Raw genomic sequence first — 20971 nt, forward strand, 5'->3', positions numbered from 1 at the left:
TCTATAGTTCTCCTGGATATTGGCAATTGAGTGCTAACTGACTCAGCTTTATTTTACAAGTAAAATACATCAAAATGGAGTTTTACCCCCTTGGGATTATAGGGGTCTTGGGTAAGGGACTTCAACTTTAACCCTGCAAATAAACTTTTGTAGAGAAGAAGACGTGTGCTGAGTCTGACTTTGTGTGCAACAATGGCCAGTGTGTCCCCAGCCGATGGCAGTGCGATGGGGATCCCGACTGTGAAGATGGCTCTGATGACAGCCCAGAACAGTGCCGTGAGTGTGCCTTGCTTTAGACTTGAACTTTTCTAAGCCGTCTGTGTCTCATATCTCTAAGTATTGCTTAATCCAATACTTGGTGTTAATTTCCTTTGACTCCCTTGAAGTGTAGGCCAATTGACTCCAAACTCAGTCAAGTCATGAACAGTTGATCAGTATCCTCTAAAGAATGTTCTCCCTAGTCTAACAAGACTGACGTTCTCTTGGGTAGCTTCACTATTGAACATTTAAGACTGAAGCCAGCAGACTTCATTAAGAACTCCTTGACTAGGTGCACAGATTTCAAATGTTTGATAATGATGAATATGAGCAGATGGTATTCTACTCCTGGAAGCTAAGTCAAGATGTAAGGATCCCCTGTAGGCCAAATATAAGCTTTTAGATACACAGCTTCTCATTTCATGGGGGGGAAAAATCTGTTACTGAAGAGGTAGAGTGACTAGAAGTAGGGTGATATCGTTATTTTGAACAACATGTAACCTAAAACTATTAAAGTAGGGAACTTATAGCTTGTTCTTAAATAAGAGAAATTTCATAGTTAAGCAAATGTATATCTGAGTTCTTAGGCTGATATTCAGGAAAAAGCCTATGAGGTGACAGAGGAGGAGGATTTGCAGTTATTTGAATGTCAAGATGAAGAAAGTCTAGGAGTTCATTTTCAGGCAATAGAGACCCATTGAAGCACCAAATGTGGAGGACCAATGAACAAAGTTTCAGTTGGGAAAATGGTTACAAAAGAAAATCAAGCAGAAAGGAAAATAAATGTGTGATATCAATTTTCTAGGAAGGAAGCAAGGGGAGTAATAAGAATCTTGGTTAAGGCATGTAAGCTATTTCATGTAAAAACAGGTTCCATAGATTCAGCCCCACGTTTTAGTAGAGGATGACCCAGTAAAGTCAAAACGTATGGGATGTCACTACTTTGCAAGATGTAAATCTAAAGGAGGTTGTGAAGGAGGCCTGTAAAGGAACCTAGAAGGAAGGCTTCATGAGTCTTAGACCATCTGGCCTTTAATAAAATTGGGATTAGATATGTGGGTGTACCACTTGATAGCCAACAGATAAACAATGGTCAAGGAGCAGGCCAGCCAATAAACCTAACTAGGCCAAGTACAACAAAAGCCAGAACTGGGCACTCCACGGAACCTTGAAGGAGTTACACGGTCAAGGCTCTCAGGTGTACTGCCAGGTAGCATAGGTTGGCATGGCTTCTAAGCAATGGAGCTGGCAAAGGATCTACCCAGGCTTCAACTAGTAAGTCGAATTTCACCAGCATGCCAGGCCACTGAGTCATAGGTGTACCACTTCCAAGCAGCACAGGAGCAGCGACTTTGCCCTGATGAGTCTGGAGGCTCTTTTGAGACTGTATATCATCAACAGATATGAGAACATGCCGCACAAATGAAATCAGCTGTGGCGCCCATTCTACTCAGTGTATCCCAGAGTCCTGGAGATGTGATGGTGAAAATGATTGTGACAGTGGAGAAGATGAAGAAAACTGTGGTAAGAAGACCAGTGTTGAGTGGCTTATCCCAAAGACCCTTTTGCTCAAAGAAGGGTGGGCAGGGGAAGCTAACGTAAGCATGAAGATGCAGTTGCGTTGACTCGCTTTTCAGTGACTTTACTATCTGCTCAACTACTTGTCCTTCCTAACTGCCCCAAAACATCTGAAAGAAGTTCACATGGTCATTGGCCATGGCTTTGCTTTGGTGTTTCTTCTACACAAATAGAAATACAAAGGTAAGTCATTCTAGGCACTTACATTTAGAAGTAGCTCAGTCATGCACCAAGCGTGTGGGCTTTTGTCTCTGTGAGGACAGTAATGCATGGGCCTTCCTTACTTTGGCGCCATCCCAGAAGGGGAATAGGGCCAGCAAACGCATTCCTTGGTCTAAACTGGATCTCCTTATTGAAATAAATTACTTGAGTATCATACCAGCATTTTTTAGCTCCAAAACCAGATTCTATTTTGACCCTTCCAGAGGTTAAACTGGCATAGCCGTGTTTGTGAACATCATGTTAGCAGATACCCAAAGAAAAACTACCCAACTAGGGGTAATTTTGTCTTCTGTCAGTTTCTACCTGTAAAAGCCAACTCTCTTTCCTTCCCTTTCATGCTTCTGTTCTTGGAAAGTGTGTAATAAATGCTACACCTTAAAGGTGAGGCCCTGGGAAAATCTCAAGGTTGAACAAACATTGTTTTGAACGCTCTTTCAAGCTACCGCCCTTTTTATGGGGCCTCTATAACCACAGCTGCCCAGGAGCATGGGCCTCCTAATGCAGTAGTGTGCATGTGAGCTGAGGACGCTTGCCGCTGAAACACGTCCTCTGTGTAGAAATTACCTTTGGAGGTCAATACCACTGCACCTAGTCCAATGAGTTTTGGTGTTTAACCCTGGAATTGAGCTTTATGTATTGGTAAGCCCTGGAGCTGCCAAGCATTTCCCTCTTAAATCTAGACTTTGCTTCCCAAGAGAGTCGTGGTCTCTACCATAATTATCACCAAATTGTGACTTAATCCATTTGGCCCGAATTTGAATCAAAGTACAAACTGGCTTATCTTTGACTCTGACTAGCTTATTATTATTAGCATACCTGGCTGCTAGACTGTCATGCTAGCCCTCGAACTGACTTTCTAAAACTCTTAAGTATTTAAGACCTGTTAGTCCTGATCCTCATTTGAAGGATATAAAGAGGAGTCATGCATGATGGGATAACATAATAGCTCCTTTCGGGTGATTGTGTGATAATGTTTATTATGAGTGTACATTTGTCTGAGTACCTGATGCATGATCGTCTCAGCTATGATGTGGTCTGGCCTGATAAGCACTCTGTCCATTTAAAGATAACTCAGTCTCTGCCTTCCAGAAAGAAATTCCTTGTTTAAGTTATTGATCACTTCCTATAAGAGTCTACTGTGGCTCTCATCTCAAATTAATTTCTGGTCTTCAACTCTTTTCTTGGTCCTTTATTTCTGTCCTTATTCAAGTGTCCCTGCATCTTTTATGTGGTGAGACTGTTCCTGGTATTCCAGGAACTTGGATATTGATATAATTGCACGTTAGCTTTTAAGTTAAGCTAGAAAGCTAGGATTCATGATCAAAGATCTGCAGGTTAGATTTCCGGACAAAAGTCCTGAAAGGTCCAGTCCGATGCACTTTCAATGGGGCCTCCTCTCTTTCAATAGGCAACATAACATGCAGCGCTGACGAGTTCACTTGCTCCAGCGGCCGCTGCATCTCCAGGAATTTTGTGTGCAACGGCCAGGATGACTGTAACGATGGCAGTGATGAGCTCAACTGTGCCCCGCCGTCCTGTGGTGCCCACGAGTTCCAGTGCAGCGCCTCCTCCTGCATCCCCCTCAGCTGGGTGTGTGACGACGATGCCGACTGCTCGGACCAGTCTGATGAGTCCCTGGAGCAGTGTGGCCGCCAGCCAGTGATGCACACCAAGTGCCCAGCCAGCGAGATCCAGTGTGGCTCTGGCGAGTGCATCCACAAGAAGTGGCGATGTGACGGAGATTCGGACTGCAGGGATGGCAGCGATGAGGTCAACTGTCGTACGTAGCGTTCTCATCAGCGTGGCATGTTCGGTTCTCTCCCATGGATCCACTGGGGACAACTTGGCTGGCTTCATCCCATGGTGTTTCCTCCCTTTGTAGCTTCTCGAACCTGCCGACCAGACCAATTCGAATGTGAGGATGGTAGCTGCATCCATGGCAGCAGGCAGTGTAATGGCATCCGAGACTGTGTCGACGGTTCTGATGAAGTCAACTGCAAAAATGGTAAGGGCCTCTTCTTGTGGCTTTGTCAAGGGACTACCCTGATCGGACCCACTCATGGAGTCTCTCTTCTGTGTTTCTCTTTGTAGTCAATCAGTGCTTGGGCCCTGGAAAGTTCAAGTGCAGAAGCGGGGAATGCATAGACATCACTAAAGTATGTAACCAGGAACAGGACTGCAGGGACTGGAGTGACGAGCCCCTGAAAGAATGTCGTAAGTGAAGGGGTTGCTTGGGGACAGAGCTGGGATCGCTCATTCAATCTAGCATGGCTAATGCATAATGTCTGGCTAAACTACTTTTAATGAACTAAGTTCAATTGTTGGACTTAAGAGTGAATTTTTATGACTCAAGAGCCCATGCAGTGACAAACTAGTTCATAATTTACCTCCTTAAAGATAACTGACCAGAAAGAAACTTGATCAAATCCTGCTTAACCAACTGGCCAAGGAGATGGGCTGAAAAAATCATAAGTTTGACCAGATTAAGTAGATAAGTTATTGCAGATAGCCTGGATTTTTAATGTTAATAGGACAAATGTCAATTTGGAATAAGCTGTCAAGTAATTTGACGACATTTTTATTTCAGATGTAAATGAATGCTTGGTTAACAATGGTGGATGTTCCCATATCTGCAGAGACTTGGTTATAGGCTACGAATGTGACTGTGCAGCTGGGTTTGAGCTGATAGATAGGAAAACCTGTGGAGGTGAGTCAAAGAAGAGAACCTAAGCCCTGGGGGTGGTGGGGAAGAACAGTGTATCTCTGTAGGTTATCCGGGAACAGCAAGACTAATTCTAATTTCCCTCCTAGATATTGATGAATGCCAAAATCCGGGAATCTGCAGTCAAATTTGTATCAACTTAAAAGGCGGTTACAAGTGTGAATGTAGTCGTGGCTATCAGATGGATCTTGCCACTGGCGTGTGCAAGGCTGTAGGTAAATGAACTGGGACTGGTGTTGCTCTGGTATCTTTAAGAGTAAGACTGTATCTTTTAGGAAAGGTACAGGCTATGATGACAATAGCCAAATTGAAGATGGAATTAAAATAGTACTTGAGAGCAATGCTACTAAAATCACAGCGCATTCTCTATCGTAGGTTAAACAGAGATCATTTCCCCAGATTCCTGCCTTGGTCTATTCCTTTTGCACATGATACCATGAATACCTGCCAGTTTTGCTTACTTTCTGCTTCCAATACTTGAGTGCAATTCAAATAAATAACTTATTCACCAGCAGCCCTGTTGTTGAATGCTGAGACCTCAGAACTGCCTTCTTAAGTAGTGGGAAACACTTGCAGGTCTCTGGGGCACGGCCTCGGGCACGAGTACTCCTGAGGTGTTCAGCAATGGCTTCACTTTTTTTTTTTTTTCAATCCTCCCCCAAGGATATTTTTTCCATTGATTTCTTAGAGAGAGTAGAAGGGAGAAAAGGAGGAGGAGAGAGGGAGGGTGAGAGAAACATCAATGTGAGAGACACATCAATTGGTTGCCTCCTCCACAGACCCATGGGGCGGGGATGGAACCTGTGACCCAGGTACATGCCCTTGACCAGGAATCAGACCTGAGACCCTTTGGTGCATGGGCTGATGCTCTCACCACTGAACACACTGGCCGGGGCGGTGGCTTCACTTTTTAAGTGCTGTTCTGTTGGGAGGAGGTAACTTAGAAGCACCTTACCTTCTTGCAGCAAAACTAAATACACTGGACTCGTGTCTTGCAGGGAAAGAGCCAAGTCTGATCTTCACTAATCGCAGAGACATCAGGAAGATTGGCTTAGAGAGGAAAGAATATATCCAACTAGTGGAGCAGCTAAGGAACACTGTGGCTCTCGATGCTGACATTGCTGCCCAGAAACTATTCTGGGCTGATCTGAGCCAAAAGGCCATCTTCAGGTAACTTTCAGTTCCATTCTTGGTGTCTTGTTTGGTCTAAATTGCTTGGCCTTTGGGAAGATTTGAAGGAATTTCTCTTGTCTTGATCTAGCATCTAATTAGCTGGAAACAGTAAATCTAAACACCCATTCTTTAACTTTTCCATGACTATCAGTTCCTCGTTACAAATGAATAGTCACCTATGAAATAAAGTGTCTACAGCTAAAAGACTATCACAGCTGACATCTTAATTTCTCCTATTTTCTCCCCTTTTACAGTTAATTGAGAACCGTTTATGGTTGCTACAAGTAGAAATGGTAGTGCAGCTTTTCCTTAAGGGGAACTAGAGAAACTCAGATGGTGGCTACTGAAACAAATAGCTCCACTTAGAAGCGTGTGGGTCTGGCATATAGAACACACACAGCAACTAGATAGCCTACTGTTAATGCAGTATCAGTGAGCAGCCCGGCTCAATCATGGGAGCGGTGAGCGGTGTTACTAGAGTTCTCTCCGAACAAGGCTGTGGACCATTTTGTAAGCAGAAAGTCTGTTTTCCAGGCTCCGATGGCGTCAACCTCTGAAATTTCTTGTGACCTACTCTGTTTCAGCGCCTCCCTTGATGACAAGGTTGGTAGACATGTTAAAATGATCGACAATGTCTATAATCCTGCAGCCATTGCTGTTGATTGGGTGTACAAGACCCTCTACTGGACTGACGCGGCTTCTAAGACTATTTCAGTAGCTACCCTGGACGGAACCAAGAGGAAGCTCCTGTTTAACTCGGACTTGCGAGAGCCTGCTTCCATAGCCGTGGACCCCCTGTCTGGGTTTGTATTCTGTGTTTTGCATCCTGTAGCCTTTTGGGTGCTGTCTGCACAGGCCAGGAGCCCTCCTCGTGCCTGAAGTAGAACTGAAATATCAAGACCTATCAGCTGCCCTCGAGAAAGAATTGTCTGGCTCAACATGTCATGGCGTCACCTATGTGACAGGCCCTCCCAGGGCAGTCTGACTGCTGGTCGAAGTTAAGGAAACAACGTTTCTGATTTGATGAGCAACAGAGGGTGGATTTGAACCCTTGTACACAAGGGACTTGTTATTTTTGTCGGAATGCTTTGTCAGGTTAGCTCTGGATGATCAAACTAAGTCTTAGCAGGAGTTGTGAGGATTTTGGTAACTACGTTACCTCAAGGCTTGACCGAAAGTCCAGTTGAAATAGACAGACCTCGCTAGAAACATTTCACAGAGAGGTTTCCTAAATTGCCACTAAATAACAAAACAGCTAAGGAAGCTAAGCCCACAGCAGTGGTCGGCAAACTGCGGCTCGCGAGCCACATGCGGCTCTTTGGCCCCTTGAGTGTGGCTCTTCCACAAAATACCACGGCCTGGGCGAGTCTATTTTGAAGAAGTGGCATTAGAAGAAGTTTAAGTTTAAAAAATTTGGCTCTCAAAAGAAATTTCAATCGTTGTACTGTTGATATTTGGCTCTGTTAACTAACGAGTTTGCCCACCACTGGCCTACAGTAATCAGAAATGGGCCCTGTGTAACCTTACCAGCACATGATCAGCTACCCCTGCTATCAAACTTAACAGATACTCTTCTTCACTCCTCAGAAAGAATCAGCCTTTTAAAAATGAAACATAGCTCTTCCGGTTTGGCTCAGTGGTGAGGGCATTGGCCTGCGGACTGAAGAGTCCCGGGTTCGATTCCAATTTATGTGTCTCTCTCACAACGATGGTTTTCTTTGTCTCTCCCCCTCCCTTCCAGTCTCTCTAAAAATCAATGGGGAAAAAATATCCTCCTCAGGTGAGGATTAACAAAAAAATAAAAAATAGAAATAAAAACAGAATACGTAATCTGTGACTTTTGGCTGACTTAAATACATTAATATAGTGAATGAGCTTGTAGGTTCTTAGTGTTAATTTTGTTGACGCAGAACATAATTTGTAGCCTGAAATGTTATTATTTGTCATAATCAATCCCTAGAATTTTCTGTTCACTCTTTGAACGTTTGTCCTAAGCTACAACTTTATTCGTTCTAAAACCACTGAGGCTTATTTCTGGTTTAATTCTTCCCAGATTTGTTTATTGGTCAGACTGGGGTGAGCCAGCTAAAATAGAAAAAGCAGGAATGAATGGATTTGATAGACGGCCGCTGGTGGCAGTGGATATCCAATGGCCTAACGGAATTACACTTGGTACGTATGTTCTTCCTACGTTGACCACCAATTCAACAGCCTGCACCTGGCTTTAACTGATCTCCTTCGTTAATTCTGGACTACAGCAGACAGCGCTAGAGCAGTGACTTTGGATGGAAATAACTGAGCAATGCCAATGGAATGGGGAATTTAAATTACATGCATAATTACTAGCTTTTCTGTCCATTGGGGCCTAATATCTGACACAAATTCAGTGAATCGTGAGTCTTGGGAACTCTCACCCTAAATACTCCTGGCCCAGATGCCTTAGCATTTCCTGAATTGCCAGCTTATAATAGTTTTTCGGGCTCATAAGGAGAGAACAACAAAATGCTAGCCTCTTTTAAAACTTCTATCATGTGAGTAACATTTCTTAAGTCAGTTACTTTGAGAACCTTGGGTACCCCTTGAGTTTCCCGAAATGGCATGCCATTTCACAAGATTTGCGGGATCCCATTAAGAATCCCTGCTGGAGCAGGAATCATAAAAGTTGAATATCGGATTCCTCAGAGATTTTAAATGGAAGCCAGAGCAATACTGACTTACCATGCAACGAAATTCTTTTCCTGCCTAGACCTCATAAAGAGCCGACTCTATTGGCTTGATTCCAAGTTGCACATGTTATCCAGTGTGGACTTGAACGGCCAAGATCGGAGGATAGTGCTCAAGTCTCTGGAGTTCCTCGCCCATCCTCTCGCACTAACGATATTTGAGGTAAGACGCCTGCCTCATGTCCAAGTGTATACCTTTGAGTTACTATAACGCCTTGGGGAGAAGGAACAGGCATGGAGGGCGGGGGGAGAGCAGAGGGCATGACTTGCAAAGCTGCTGTCACTTAAAACCTGGGGCAAGTTAGATATTGATTCTTTGTAGCACTTTAAGAAACCTGAACTTGCTCTCTTACAGTTTTACATCCAGTATCCCAAACCAGCCTTAAATACACTTGGTCCATTAATTTGCCAGTAAATAATAATGACCTTAGTTAGGCAGTGATTTGTGTTAATCCTACACATACATGCTAATTTGGGGGTTCTGTTTTAGGATCGTGTCTACTGGATAGACGGAGAAAATGAAGCCGTCTATGGTGCCAATAAATTCACTGGGTCGGAGCTGGCCACTCTAGTTAACAACCTTAATGATGCCCAAGACATCATTGTCTATCATGAACTCGTCCAGCCATCAGGTAACGGGGGAAGCAGGAGCCTTCATGGCCACTTTAAGGGCAGGAGCATGACACAGTACCTGCTGGGTGTCAGTAGCTTGTTAGCAATTCAACTTGCTCTAAAATGGAGCTTTTCCCTTCTATACCAAACACTTCAAACCTGGAGTTTGGGATATTTTATTTCTGACTTCCTAGTAAAAGAGCTTCAGGACTTGAGCTCTCCTATTCCCTCCCAACCTTCCATGTTCAGTCTTTTATTTCTATCTTTTCCACATCCCCTTGGCCTGCATCCCCTCTTGCTAAGACTATGGCACTAGCCTCTAAAGTAGCCACAAACTTTCCCTTCCTCCACCCCCCATGACGCATCTTGTATAGGATTGTGTAGATGCTCAGACACATCTGGTCATATTGTCTCCTCAAAAGACTTGATTGGTTCTATCTAAATGAAACTTTTAATATCAAGCTAAAGAGTTTTTGTGCAGCAAAGGAAACTACCAACAAAATGAAAAGACAACCTACTGAATAGGAGAAAATATTTGCAAATGATACATCTAATAAAGGGTTAATATCCAAAATATATAAAGAACTCATACAATGTAGCACCAAAAAATACACAACAACAACAACCCTATTGAAAAATGGGCAGAGGGCCCTGACCAGTTTGGCTCAGTGGATAGAGCGTGGGCATGCGGACCAAAGGGTCCTGGGTTCAATTCCAGTCAAGGGCATGTATGTTGGTTCAGGATCCTCCCCAACCCAAGCCCTGGCTGGGGCACATGCAGGAGGCAACCAATCGATGTGTTTCTCTCACATTGATGTTTCTCTCTGTCTTTCCCTCTCTCTTCTATTCTCCCTAAAAATCAATGGAAAAATATCCTTGGGTGAAGATTTAAAAAAAAAACACCCCACCACAACAACAACAAAATGGGCAGAGGACCTGAATTGATATTTCTCCCAAGATAACATACAAATGGCAAACAGACATAGGAAAAGATGCTCAATGTCACTAATCATCAGGGAAATGCAAATAAAAATCACAATGAGTTATCACCTCACACCTGTCAGATGGCTATCATCAATAAATCAACAAACAAGTGTTGGTGACGATTTACTCTAAAGGGAACCCTCATGCACTGTTGGTGGGATTGTAAATTAGTACAGCCATATGGAAAACAATATGGAGATTCCTCAAAAACATTAAAAACAGAACTTTCATATGATCCAGAATTCAACTTCTGACTATTTACCTGAAGAAAACAAAAATTCTAATTCAAAAAGATATATGCACCCCTATGTACATTGCAGCATTACTAGTAATAGCCAAAATATGGAAGCAACCTAGATGTCCATCAATGAATGGACATCAATGGAATATTATTGAGCAATAAATAAGAATGAAATTTTGCTGTTTGCAACAATATGGATGGACCTAGAGGGTATTATGCTAAATGAAGTAAGTCAGACAGAGAAAGACAAATACCATATTATTTCACTTATATATATGTGGAATCTAAAAAACAAAATAAATGAATAAATAGAAATAGACCCATAGATACAGAAGAGAAAAAGCTTAGTTGCCAAAGGGGAAGGGCTATGAAATGGGAATAATTTTTTAAAAATCTATTAGGTGACAGGTACAGTTCTAGGCCCTGGAGATATAAGGTTGAAAAAGACTGAGCTTTAGAATCCATAGAATAAAATGCTCCCAGTTTCTCAAGTGGCCCTAATGCACATTCATTAAAAAAAAGAGAGAGAATATAGGAGTAAATCTTCATGTCCTTGAGTTAATCGTTTCTAATATATGATACCAAAAGCACAAGTGACAGAAGAAATAAAGAGAACTTCATCAGAATTTTTAAAAATTTTGTGATTCCAAGTATACTATGAAAAAAAGTGAAAAGAATGGGAGAAAATATTTGCAAATCATAAAGCCAATAAGAATCTATTACCCAGAATACATAAAGGACTCTTACAACTCAAAACTAAAAAAGCAAATATCTGAGGTAGCATGGAGGGACCTGGAGAGTATTATGCTAGGCAAAATAAGCCAGTCAGAAAAAGACAAGTATCACATGATCTCTCTTAAATATGGAATCTAATGAACAAAATAAAATGATGAATAAAATAGATCCAGAGACATGGAAGCATGGAACAGACTGACAAATCTCAGAGGGAAAGGGGAGGCTGGCAGGGGGGGAGATTAATCAAAAAACTTGCATGCGTATATACGTAATCCATGGACAGACAATAGTGCAGAGAAGGGTTAAATGGGGGGGAAATGGGAAAATAATATAAAAAATTAAAAATGGATAAATTATTTGAATAGACGTTTCTCCAAAGAAGCTCTACATGTCCAATAAGTACATGAAAAGATGTTAAAAACCGTTAGTCATTAGGGAAATACAATGACTAAGCTATAATGAGGTACACTTCATAACTCTTAATATTGCTAAATGAAATAAGAGAGTTTGAAAAGAACAGATACTGTGTAACTATATTTATATGACACCTTGGAGAAGAGAAAACTATCCAATATAATAAAAGGTTAATATGCAAATCGACCGAATGGCGGAACGACCCGTTGCTATAATGCACACTGACCACCAGGGGGCAGATGCTCAACGCAGAAGCTGCCCCCTGGTGGTCAGTGCACTCCCACAGGGGGAGCACCACTTAGCCAGAAGCCAGGCTCCCGCCTGGCGCAGACATCCCCCAAGGGCTCCCGGACTGCATGAGTGCATAAACTGGGCTGAGGGACCCCTTCTCCCCCTGAGTGCACTAATTTCATGCACTGGGCCTCTAGTACAGATAATAAACAGATTAGTGGTTACCAGGAGCTTGAGAGAGGAAGGCTGATTAGGAGAACTGTGTGTATGTTGTGTGTGTATGTGTGGAGGGATGTTATATGCATAAAAATGAATGAATGAAACTCTTAAACTTCCATATAGTTGAGTGCCTTCCATTTTGTGGGAACAAGGCATGATAAAGCCAGGAGTACATGCTTATCTTCTTCCTCTGAGCCTTCACTATGAGCTTTGGACCGGTAATTAGTGCCACTCCTGGTCACTCACCTCCATTCTCCACCTGCTCCCTCACCATCCATCTGTTTAAGGCATAACTCTTGTTCCACTCCCAAGAAGTTTCTGTGGATCTCTGGTGTCCTTAGGGCATGCTGTCTGTGCTCTTATATTTAGTCTTCATTGGTATTGGTTTAACTTGAAGGTTAGACAGAGTATACAAGTTTAAACTCCTTGGGGCCAACGATTCATGTCTTTGGCACTTAGAACAGGACTTTATGTATATAACAGACCCTGGCGTACTTCTTTTAAAGGTTTTCTGTGTCTGAACAGGTAAAAATTGGTGTGAAGAAGACATGGAGAATGGAGGATGTGAATACCTATGTCTGCCAGCACCACAGATTAATGATCACTCCCCAAAATACACTTGTTCCTGTCCCAACGGGTACAACCTACGGGCAAATGGCCGGGAGTGCCAAAGTAAGACTTTTCACTTTTCATCCACTAGCCAGACATACAACAGGCCACAGAATAAGACACTAGCTATGAAAACTAGCCTGGGTTTTAAGAATTCTGTTTTAACTAACTCTAGGAATAGCTTTGAGAACCTGCCTGGTACTGTTGCCTACCAGGTATTCATGGCATTACTTCAGAGTTGACTTTTAACTAATTTCAACATCAGATGAGTCTATAAGTGACACTTTCGTCAAAGTATTCACAGGCCTCTTACTGATTAGTCCCATGACAATACTGAGCTAGGCAACGTGCAGATAACAGAACAAAGCCTTAACATTTCCTCTGAAGAGAGAGGCCAGAAATTATGCACAAAGAAGGTTATGGTTACAGGAAACCTCATAGCCCCAGTGCATGACACAAAAATTCACACTTAAACTTACATTTTTAGTCTTCTGTTCTTAGCTCTTGGTTGAGTGGCAAATTCAACTCACATGTTGTGAGCAAGGAGCTCATATTGTGAGGTTTTTATTAGTTTAATCCTGAGTCCCTGCAGGGACTAGCTGCGTATACTGAGAAAGTAGTTGCAAGACAATCTGGGGTAAGACTAGTATGCCTGGTCATCTGTTTTCAAGAGCATTTCTTTTTTTTTTTTTTTTAAATATATATTTTATTGATTTCAGAGAGGAAGGGAGAGGGAGAGAGAGAGAGAAATGTTAATGATGAAAGAGAATAATTGATTGGCTGCCTCCTGCATGCCCCCTACTGGGGTATCAAACCCAAAACCCAGGCACGTGCCCTGACTGGGAATCGAACAATGATCTCCTGGTTCAACCACTGAGCCTCCGCTGCCGGGCTCACGGGCATTTTTTGTAACTTTCAGGAGCCTGGACATTGCTTAGAGGGGTCATGAAGTGTGGCTGTGTGTCTTTTTTAATTGTCAAATTTCAAATGCTTGCTCTTCTGCCTAAAGTCTCATGTGTCTGGTTTTGTCTGAAGACTGCTGTTTCTCCCAGTTTTGATACTTCCACCATGCCAACTTAATTCAGCAGTGATTTGTCTGTTTCCCGTGGTATTAAAATAGCCTAGCCAGGGCTCATCTGGACTAAACAACTAGCCACTCTGGAACCTTGGCATTAACCAGGTTCTTGGTTTCTATAATTCAGGTACTGCAACTACTATGACTTACAGTGAGACAAAAGATACCAACACAACAGAAATTTCACCAACTAGTGGACTAGTTCCTGGAGGTATTGGGTTCAGTATTGCAAACTGTTAATCTCAACTAACAGCCACACTTTGTATCTATTACTTAAATAATTAATACAGCCTTTAACTACTAGCTCTGCCCCGATTGGTAACCTACTTTTAAACTGCAAAGACTAAGAAGCTTCAAGTCTTAGCCTGACCTGACTTATTAAGGTTTGTGTTAGAGAAATGTTAATGAAATGGCTATAACAGCATGTGACTCTCATATACTTCTAGATCAGTTGTTGCTGGTATACAATCATAGTAGATACTGAGCATCCGTGATGGATGCAAGGGTATAAGGCTCTCCACTAGATGGGTGCATTTCCAAGTCTAAGTTCAGATTCTTCTAAACTGATTCTTTTTATCCCCCTATAGGGATCAACGTGACCACAGCAGTATCGGAGGTCAGTGTTCCCCCAAAAGGGACTTCTGCTGCCTGGGCCATCCTTCCCCTCTGTAAGTCAATTCTTGATATATGTGGAGCCCATGAACTTCTCAGATACCAGATGGGGATTTATAGTTCATCTAGAGACATACTTCCCATGGCCCCTTGTACTTTCATAGCTCTCATGATACTGAATTACATTTTACTCTCTCCCCAATATAGCACACTGAGTTGAGAGTCTATGCCTTTCTCTTTAGTGGTATCATTCCCACAGTGACTGGCAGTGATAAATGTTCAGCTATTACATGAAGGGTGCTTATAGCTTTCTGCTTCAGAATGGTTAGTCTGGCTTACCCCCTTTCACAATAAGTCCCTTTAAGTAAAGAAAACTGTTCTAATTCTCTTTGAAATATATATAGTATTTCATACAGAGGAGATACAATGCTGAAATGCCTTCTTGAAGAATGATAGGACTTATAGGGAGTAAATTAAAAATAGTGAAGAATTTTCAAACCCAGGGAGATGAACCTCTAAAGCTACTATTGAGTGTGTGAATGCTAAGGCACTATGCTATAATGGCCTCTTTATCCTAAATTACTGGATTGCAAGCTTAGCTAACACACTAGGAGGACCCCTTGAAGAGCTCTCCAGAAGCTTCTGCAATTTTAATTCATTCTGCCTGGGAAGGGGCCCTGGACACTTCGTTTCCCCAGTCTATGGAATAACACTTAACCATTAGTCTGAACGTGTTTCAAGCTCCTGCTCATTTAGATTCTAACTTCTGGTTATCTCAGCTTCATAGAACATGAAACTTGTAGGAATGTCGCTTATGGATTCATGAACATTTTTTTCTGTGTTTTGAGACTAGACCTTGCTTAGTTGCCTTCTAACTTTTTTCAGTGCTCTTAGCAATGGCAGCAGTAGGTGGCTACTTGATGTGGCGGAACTGGCAACACAAGAACATGAAAAGCATGAACTTTGACAATCCTGTGTACTTGAAGACCACTGAAGAGGACCTGTCTATAGACATTGGTAGACACAGTGCTTCGGTTGGACACACGTACCCAGCAGTAAGTCAGCTTTGTGTCCTTTTAGGCCATGGCTTGCAGTAAGACTTTTTGGTAAGGAGACTTCAAACTCAAGCTATGACTGTCTGGGCTGGGAAGAGCCAGTAGGATCATGGAACCACCAAATACCAGAGATTAGACAGTCTAGCCTGTTAGAACATAAGTAAGTCAGTTGATAAGCACCTGCCCCATACAGGATGACAAGAAAGTCAACTTCAGGTCATCACTATACTATTGGAGGTATTTTTGGTTATAGAAACTACATGTAAATATTTGCATGAACCAAGTAGCTCCTTTTTGAACTGTTAAATAAGTAAATTAGCATATAATATGTAGGAGAGTTAGCTTAAAGTCAGTGTATTGAGCAAGATTCTTTGGGCCAAAATTACCAAATGCTTGGAAGTGTCCTATCCCACCGAGTAGAGCTAGCTAGTTTTTCACTCAGTCACTTGTTCTTTAGTTGAAACCCAAATGGAGTATTTGGCCTTCATTTAGGGACCAGCCTGAACAAAACAAGTGCTGAGCACTCCCTCTCCAACATTCTGGTAAAACAAAGAATGGTAGCCAATTCATGGCACACGTGTGTCTTTTCATATTTTTCTCCAGGACTTAAGATCATTAAGTAGAAGATGCAGAATTAGTCACACTGTTTCCCCTCTCTACCAAGTAGATACAGCTAAATTCAAGTTAAACTGCATTAGTGACACAACTCAATACTATTTTGGGTCTGACTTCCCTTCTATGCACCTTTGATTTCTGAATGGCCAACTCAAAAGCAAGGCCCATTTTAGTGATTAGAAGGGCTACCAATGAGTGATCAAGCTCACTCCATATTTTTTTCTTTTCCGCAGATATCAATTGTAAGCACAGATGATGATCTAGCTTGATTTCTGAGACAAGTCTCAACCTTTGAGATCTAAACCAATAATTCCCCAATTTGGAATGGTAACCGAGCCAGCAGCGGAAGTCTCTTTCTTCCTCCAGCCTGGAAGAACATCAAGATATCTGCGTGGATCAAGCTTGTGTACTTGACCGTTTTTATATGACTTTCATAAATATTCCTGTCCACACTCTGCTTCAGCTTTGGATGTGGTTCCCTATAACCCTTGAATTTCTAGACAGTATTGCCACCTCTGGCCAAATATGCACTTTCCCTAGAAAGCCATATTCCAGCAATGAAACTTGTGCTATAGTGTATACCACCTGTACATACATTGTATAGGCCACCTGTAAATATCCCAGAGAACAATCACTATTCTTAAGCACTTTGAAAATATTTCTATGTAAATTATTGTACACTTTTTCAATGGTTGGGACAATGGCAATAGGATAAAACGGGTTACTAAGATGAAATTGCCAAAAAATTTGTAAACTAATTTTGTACCTGTGAATGAAATCTTTGACCTCAATGGAGGTTTGCAAAGACTGAGTGTTCAAACTACTGTACATTTTTTTTCCAAGTGCTAAAAAAATTAAACTAAGCAGCTTAACCATGGTTTATGCCTATTCCTCTAGGAGAAACTATAAACAGTCTAAATAGTATCAAATGTTCTAACTAAATACATGAGCTATAATTCTTGATGTTGTATAATTAAATTTATAATATTGCTAATTTTTTTAAATAAGCATCACGAAAAGGACAAGGTACTACTAAATATTTCCTCTGCAATAATTTATTTTGTAAAAAAAAAAAAAAGCTAGGGTACCATGTACCTGGAATTCCTCTTGCTTAGAGGAAACTTTCTTTTCTCATTAATTTGTTTCCTGATCTAGAAACATATGCTAAGATTTCTATCAATTCAGCTTCTTCATATTAAATTCATTTTCCATCTTCTATAATTACATATATGTAGTTCAAGGACCAGTGCCTTCTAAGGCATGGGAAAGGACTTTCTTCCTTTATGAGTCTAGCCAGTCTACCATGAAGAGAGCTAATAAAAATAACAAGTAGTACCATCCTTGAACAATCTAAAGTAGCGGCTCTCAGAGAGGTTAAGGTTAGCATCTGTATTACCTGGGAACTTGTTAAAAATGCTAGGTCAGAAGCTCTGGAGGTGGGGTCCAGGAATATGTGTTTCCACAAGCCCTTCAGGTGATGATGTAAACTAATGTTTGCAAATCACTGCTCTAATGTTATTTCATGAAGAATCTGTAATATCTCCTAATTTTTCAGTCCAGCTGGCATAGGATGGATTCCTTCCAGGGACAACTTCTAAAATATTTAGTACGAAAAGCAGATTTTAGGTAGAAGAAGAAGTAGCACAGGGAATTAGTTAAGTTTTCTATCAGATTGGCCAAGACTTTCTTTCTCTAAATACCAGCAAGCAGAGGAAGATACAAGGCTTGAAGCCCTGGGAAGATGCTCTTAAGTCCAAATCGTGGTGGGGAGTCAGCTGCAGAAGGTGTAACAATTCCTCTGGGAATGAAATGACCAATGCAGTAACACAGGGATGAGTAGCAAAATGGATTGGCGGTTGACTCCTATTCCACTCGCATATGGACTATAGATAAGACAGTTGACATCTTGCTTATAGTTTAGGCCAAGATATCCATAACTCTAGATGAAGAAGTTGCTTCTATCATCTCAGTTAATAGATCCCTCTTGTGCTTTTGATTAAATGGATGAAAGTGAAAAGTAGGTTAGCATTCATCATACCTAAACTCTGAAGACCATTCATTGACTGGTACTTTGACCCTGTTGTAGTATAAAACCCATTGATTTCTTTTTTTTTTTAATTAGAGCAATACAAAATTATCTCATAGGAAGATTAATGATACCGGTGTTACAAGTATTATATAGTATTAGTCAACTATAAGGCCCAAAGTCATCATTTTTAAGAACAAAGTATTATTCTCCATTATCTTCTCTTGGATTCCAGTCCCTAGTGTGTTCCTTCAGGTGCTAAGTTCTATTTTCCAACCTTCAAAGAGTCAAAAACATCTCATTCTTTTATCTTTCCCTCCTCAGTAAGTAGCCAAGGACAGAAACTTTAACTTAAGAGGAACAAACTCATTTGAAGAAATGAAATAACTAGATATTTCTATTGAACTAAGAAGAGTTATATATTCCCAGTCAATTCAGCATGGAATAGACATTGATGAGGGACCAGCGTCTTGGGCTTCCATATCCAAACAAGAACATCAAGAATCCTCTGTGAGATGTATTGGAGTCAGTTTGCTGTGTCTCTAGAATTTATTGTAGAAGATGATAATTCAGAGGTAAAATATGAAGCTTTTCAAACACTAAAGGAGGATGCTTGGAGTTAAATCAGCTTGTCACACAAAATCACTGAAAGTGGGTCCTCCAGACACTTTAGAATTTCTATTAAGATTGATGAAAGGAATAAACAATTTTGTGGCCCCTGGTAGAGAAATTCAGTTAAGTCCCTGAATGCAAAATTTTAAGTGGCCTTTGCAAGCTATTTGGAGAGAAATAATCCCAGCTATTCAACCTGCTCCCGGAAAACATTCTTATAGCTATTTTAAAGCTTTGGCATGACTTTCAAGCTTTTGTGTTCTATTCTTGATAGGAACACATGGAAATAGTAGTAGTAGTAGTAGTAGTAGTAGTAGTAGTAGTAGTGGTAGTAGTAGTAGTTCTAGAAGAAGAAGGAGGAGAAGGAGAAGGAGAAGGAGAAGGAGAAGGAGAAGGAGAAGGAGAAGGAGAAGAAGAAGACAGGCTTTAAATAGAAAAAACTATATGACATTTTCAGGACTAACTCTTCAGTTCACACTTAGAAATGGGAGACTTTAAAGTGTAATGTTTAACTAACTTCACCCCCAACCAAAAAATTCTGGTGGGATGTACCCCTGTATCAGGTAGTCTAAATGGAGTGGTTTCCTAGAATTCTCACCTAGGGAAGCAGCTTATTATTTTGTATTCAATGGAACTAGAATCCTTGTCTTGCTTTTTAATGATGGGGAAACTCACAGAACAAACAAAAATCATATACACTGAATTTGAGCCCTTCAGTTACATAATCAAGTGTTCGGCCTTACTCTTTGGGAAAACTGAGAATGGTATGTCCCCATTTTAGGCATATCATGGATCTCACTGTAGAAGTTTAGGAATACATAAAAGCAGTAAAAGTCTTCAAAGGGGTCTTCTTTCTAAATACAGGGGGAATGTATATGAAGATTAAACAAGGGCTTATTTTTTGGACTCATTTCTCTCCAATCAAGCACAGAAGCTTTTCAGCTTCATGTGAAGGGTCATCGACCTTCTTTGCACATTCCTCATGCCCGTGTACCTTCACACAAGAAAAGCTGAATGTGAGCTAGCAGTGAGGGCCTGTCTGAAATTTGGGGGTCCAGAGATAAGCTACTAAGAAACAGATTAAGTCATGGTCCAGCTCTCTATTATCTCCTGAATCTTCACACAAGAAAATCTTCACGTTTTTGAGGCTGGCTCATCAGAGAAACAGGAACAAACTGGCACCACTGGCTGACGGTCCCCCGTCAATCTCTTTCCATCTATGCTCACTGAGGCTGAGGGGAGGGGTGCCAGCTCCGCGGGTGACTCTGTGACACAGCACAGACTGTTTTTTTCTTCACTGTGCTCAAGGGAGAAGTGAGGCGATGGGCAGCACTGAGTTCTGCATCAGTGTTACAGGTGGTACCTTGGAGAAGCTACTGATTTTCTCTCTAAATAGAGATGATGGGACTACCTTCTGCAACATGGTCAGGATTAAGTGAGAACGCACACGAAGTGCTCAGCACAGCATCTGGCATTTAGTAGGTGCAGGGCAAAGGTCACTGCTAAACATCACTTTCAATGATATGCCTCTCTTTGCATGTATTGTGACATAGTCTAGAAACTGAGAAGCGCCTTTACCGGTGAGAGATACAGGTAATGAATCAATATGGAGGGTAACCCGCATTACACCTTCTCCCGAGTGTTTTCCACTACGCCTGTCCGACGAGATTGGAGTCTGAAATGAAAGTGTGATATCACGTTTGTATAGTTAGAAGGTCTTAAAGGACTGCGTGGTTTAAACCCCAGAAACAGTTGGGATGGTTCTGCCTCAGCCTGAGACATGGAAGCAAATGTTTGCAGCTCCCTCCACTTTTTACCATGTGCTTAATAACAGGCTAAATAAATGCTCTCGTGTATTTTATTTGATCTTCACAACACCATGAGTAGGTAAGTATTATTTCGATGTGAAAACTGAGGCTACAAATAACATGTGATTTCATACCCTATGTGCTTGTTGTCGTCCCCTCTCAGAAAAAGGGGCAGTACTGTGTCAAAGGGGAAGTTGGATGTCACATTGTCTGTTTGCCGAGTCCCTGTTGCTGCTGACCTTGGGGTGCTGCAGTGCTTCCTCGGGTGTCTCCGGGCCCTTACGGCTGGCTTCCACTGCGGCAGCGTACAAGCGTGCAAGGCTAGCATTCTTCATCAGGTTGGTTACCTGTCATGCCTATAAGAGACCACAAGTTCCAAAATTCTTTTCCTTTGCCATCTATGTGAAGCAGAAGTAGAATACTAGATTGCAAAGTAGAAAAGAAAGC

At 41.6% G+C, this 20971-nt stretch overlaps 1 protein-coding gene across 2 annotated transcripts in view; it reads left to right on the forward strand.

Moving 5' to 3' along the window:
* VLDLR (very low density lipoprotein receptor) overlaps positions 1–16949 on the forward strand; it is a 33186-nt gene extending 16237 nt beyond the window's left edge. Inside the window, exons 4-20 of one of the 2 annotated variants that reach the window (XM_079791131.1) lie at positions 154–276; positions 1660–1782; positions 3467–3838; positions 3941–4063; positions 4150–4272; positions 4646–4765; positions 4870–4995; positions 5779–5950; positions 6538–6756; positions 8007–8125; positions 8700–8839; positions 9167–9308; positions 12638–12784; positions 13924–14007; positions 14384–14464; positions 15294–15463; positions 16312–16949. In XM_079791131.1, coding sequence (XP_079647257.1) covers positions 154–276; positions 1660–1782; positions 3467–3838; positions 3941–4063; positions 4150–4272; positions 4646–4765; positions 4870–4995; positions 5779–5950; positions 6538–6756; positions 8007–8125; positions 8700–8839; positions 9167–9308; positions 12638–12784; positions 13924–14007; positions 14384–14464; positions 15294–15463; positions 16312–16347 — 2420 coding nt within the window. In that variant the 3' untranslated portion in view covers positions 16348–16949. The remainder of the gene's footprint in view (positions 1–153; positions 277–1659; positions 1783–3466; positions 3839–3940; positions 4064–4149; positions 4273–4645; positions 4766–4869; positions 4996–5778; positions 5951–6537; positions 6757–8006; positions 8126–8699; positions 8840–9166; positions 9309–12637; positions 12785–13923; positions 14008–14383; positions 14465–15293; positions 15464–16311) is intronic. The other variant, XM_079791132.1, reaches the window with a different exon arrangement.
* Positions 16950–20971: the final 4022 nt, after the last annotated feature.

Source organism: Cnephaeus nilssonii (assembly GCF_951640355.1).
Source record: "Cnephaeus nilssonii genome assembly, chromosome: 14".
NCBI lineage: Eukaryota > Metazoa > Chordata > Mammalia > Chiroptera > Vespertilionidae > Cnephaeus > Cnephaeus nilssonii.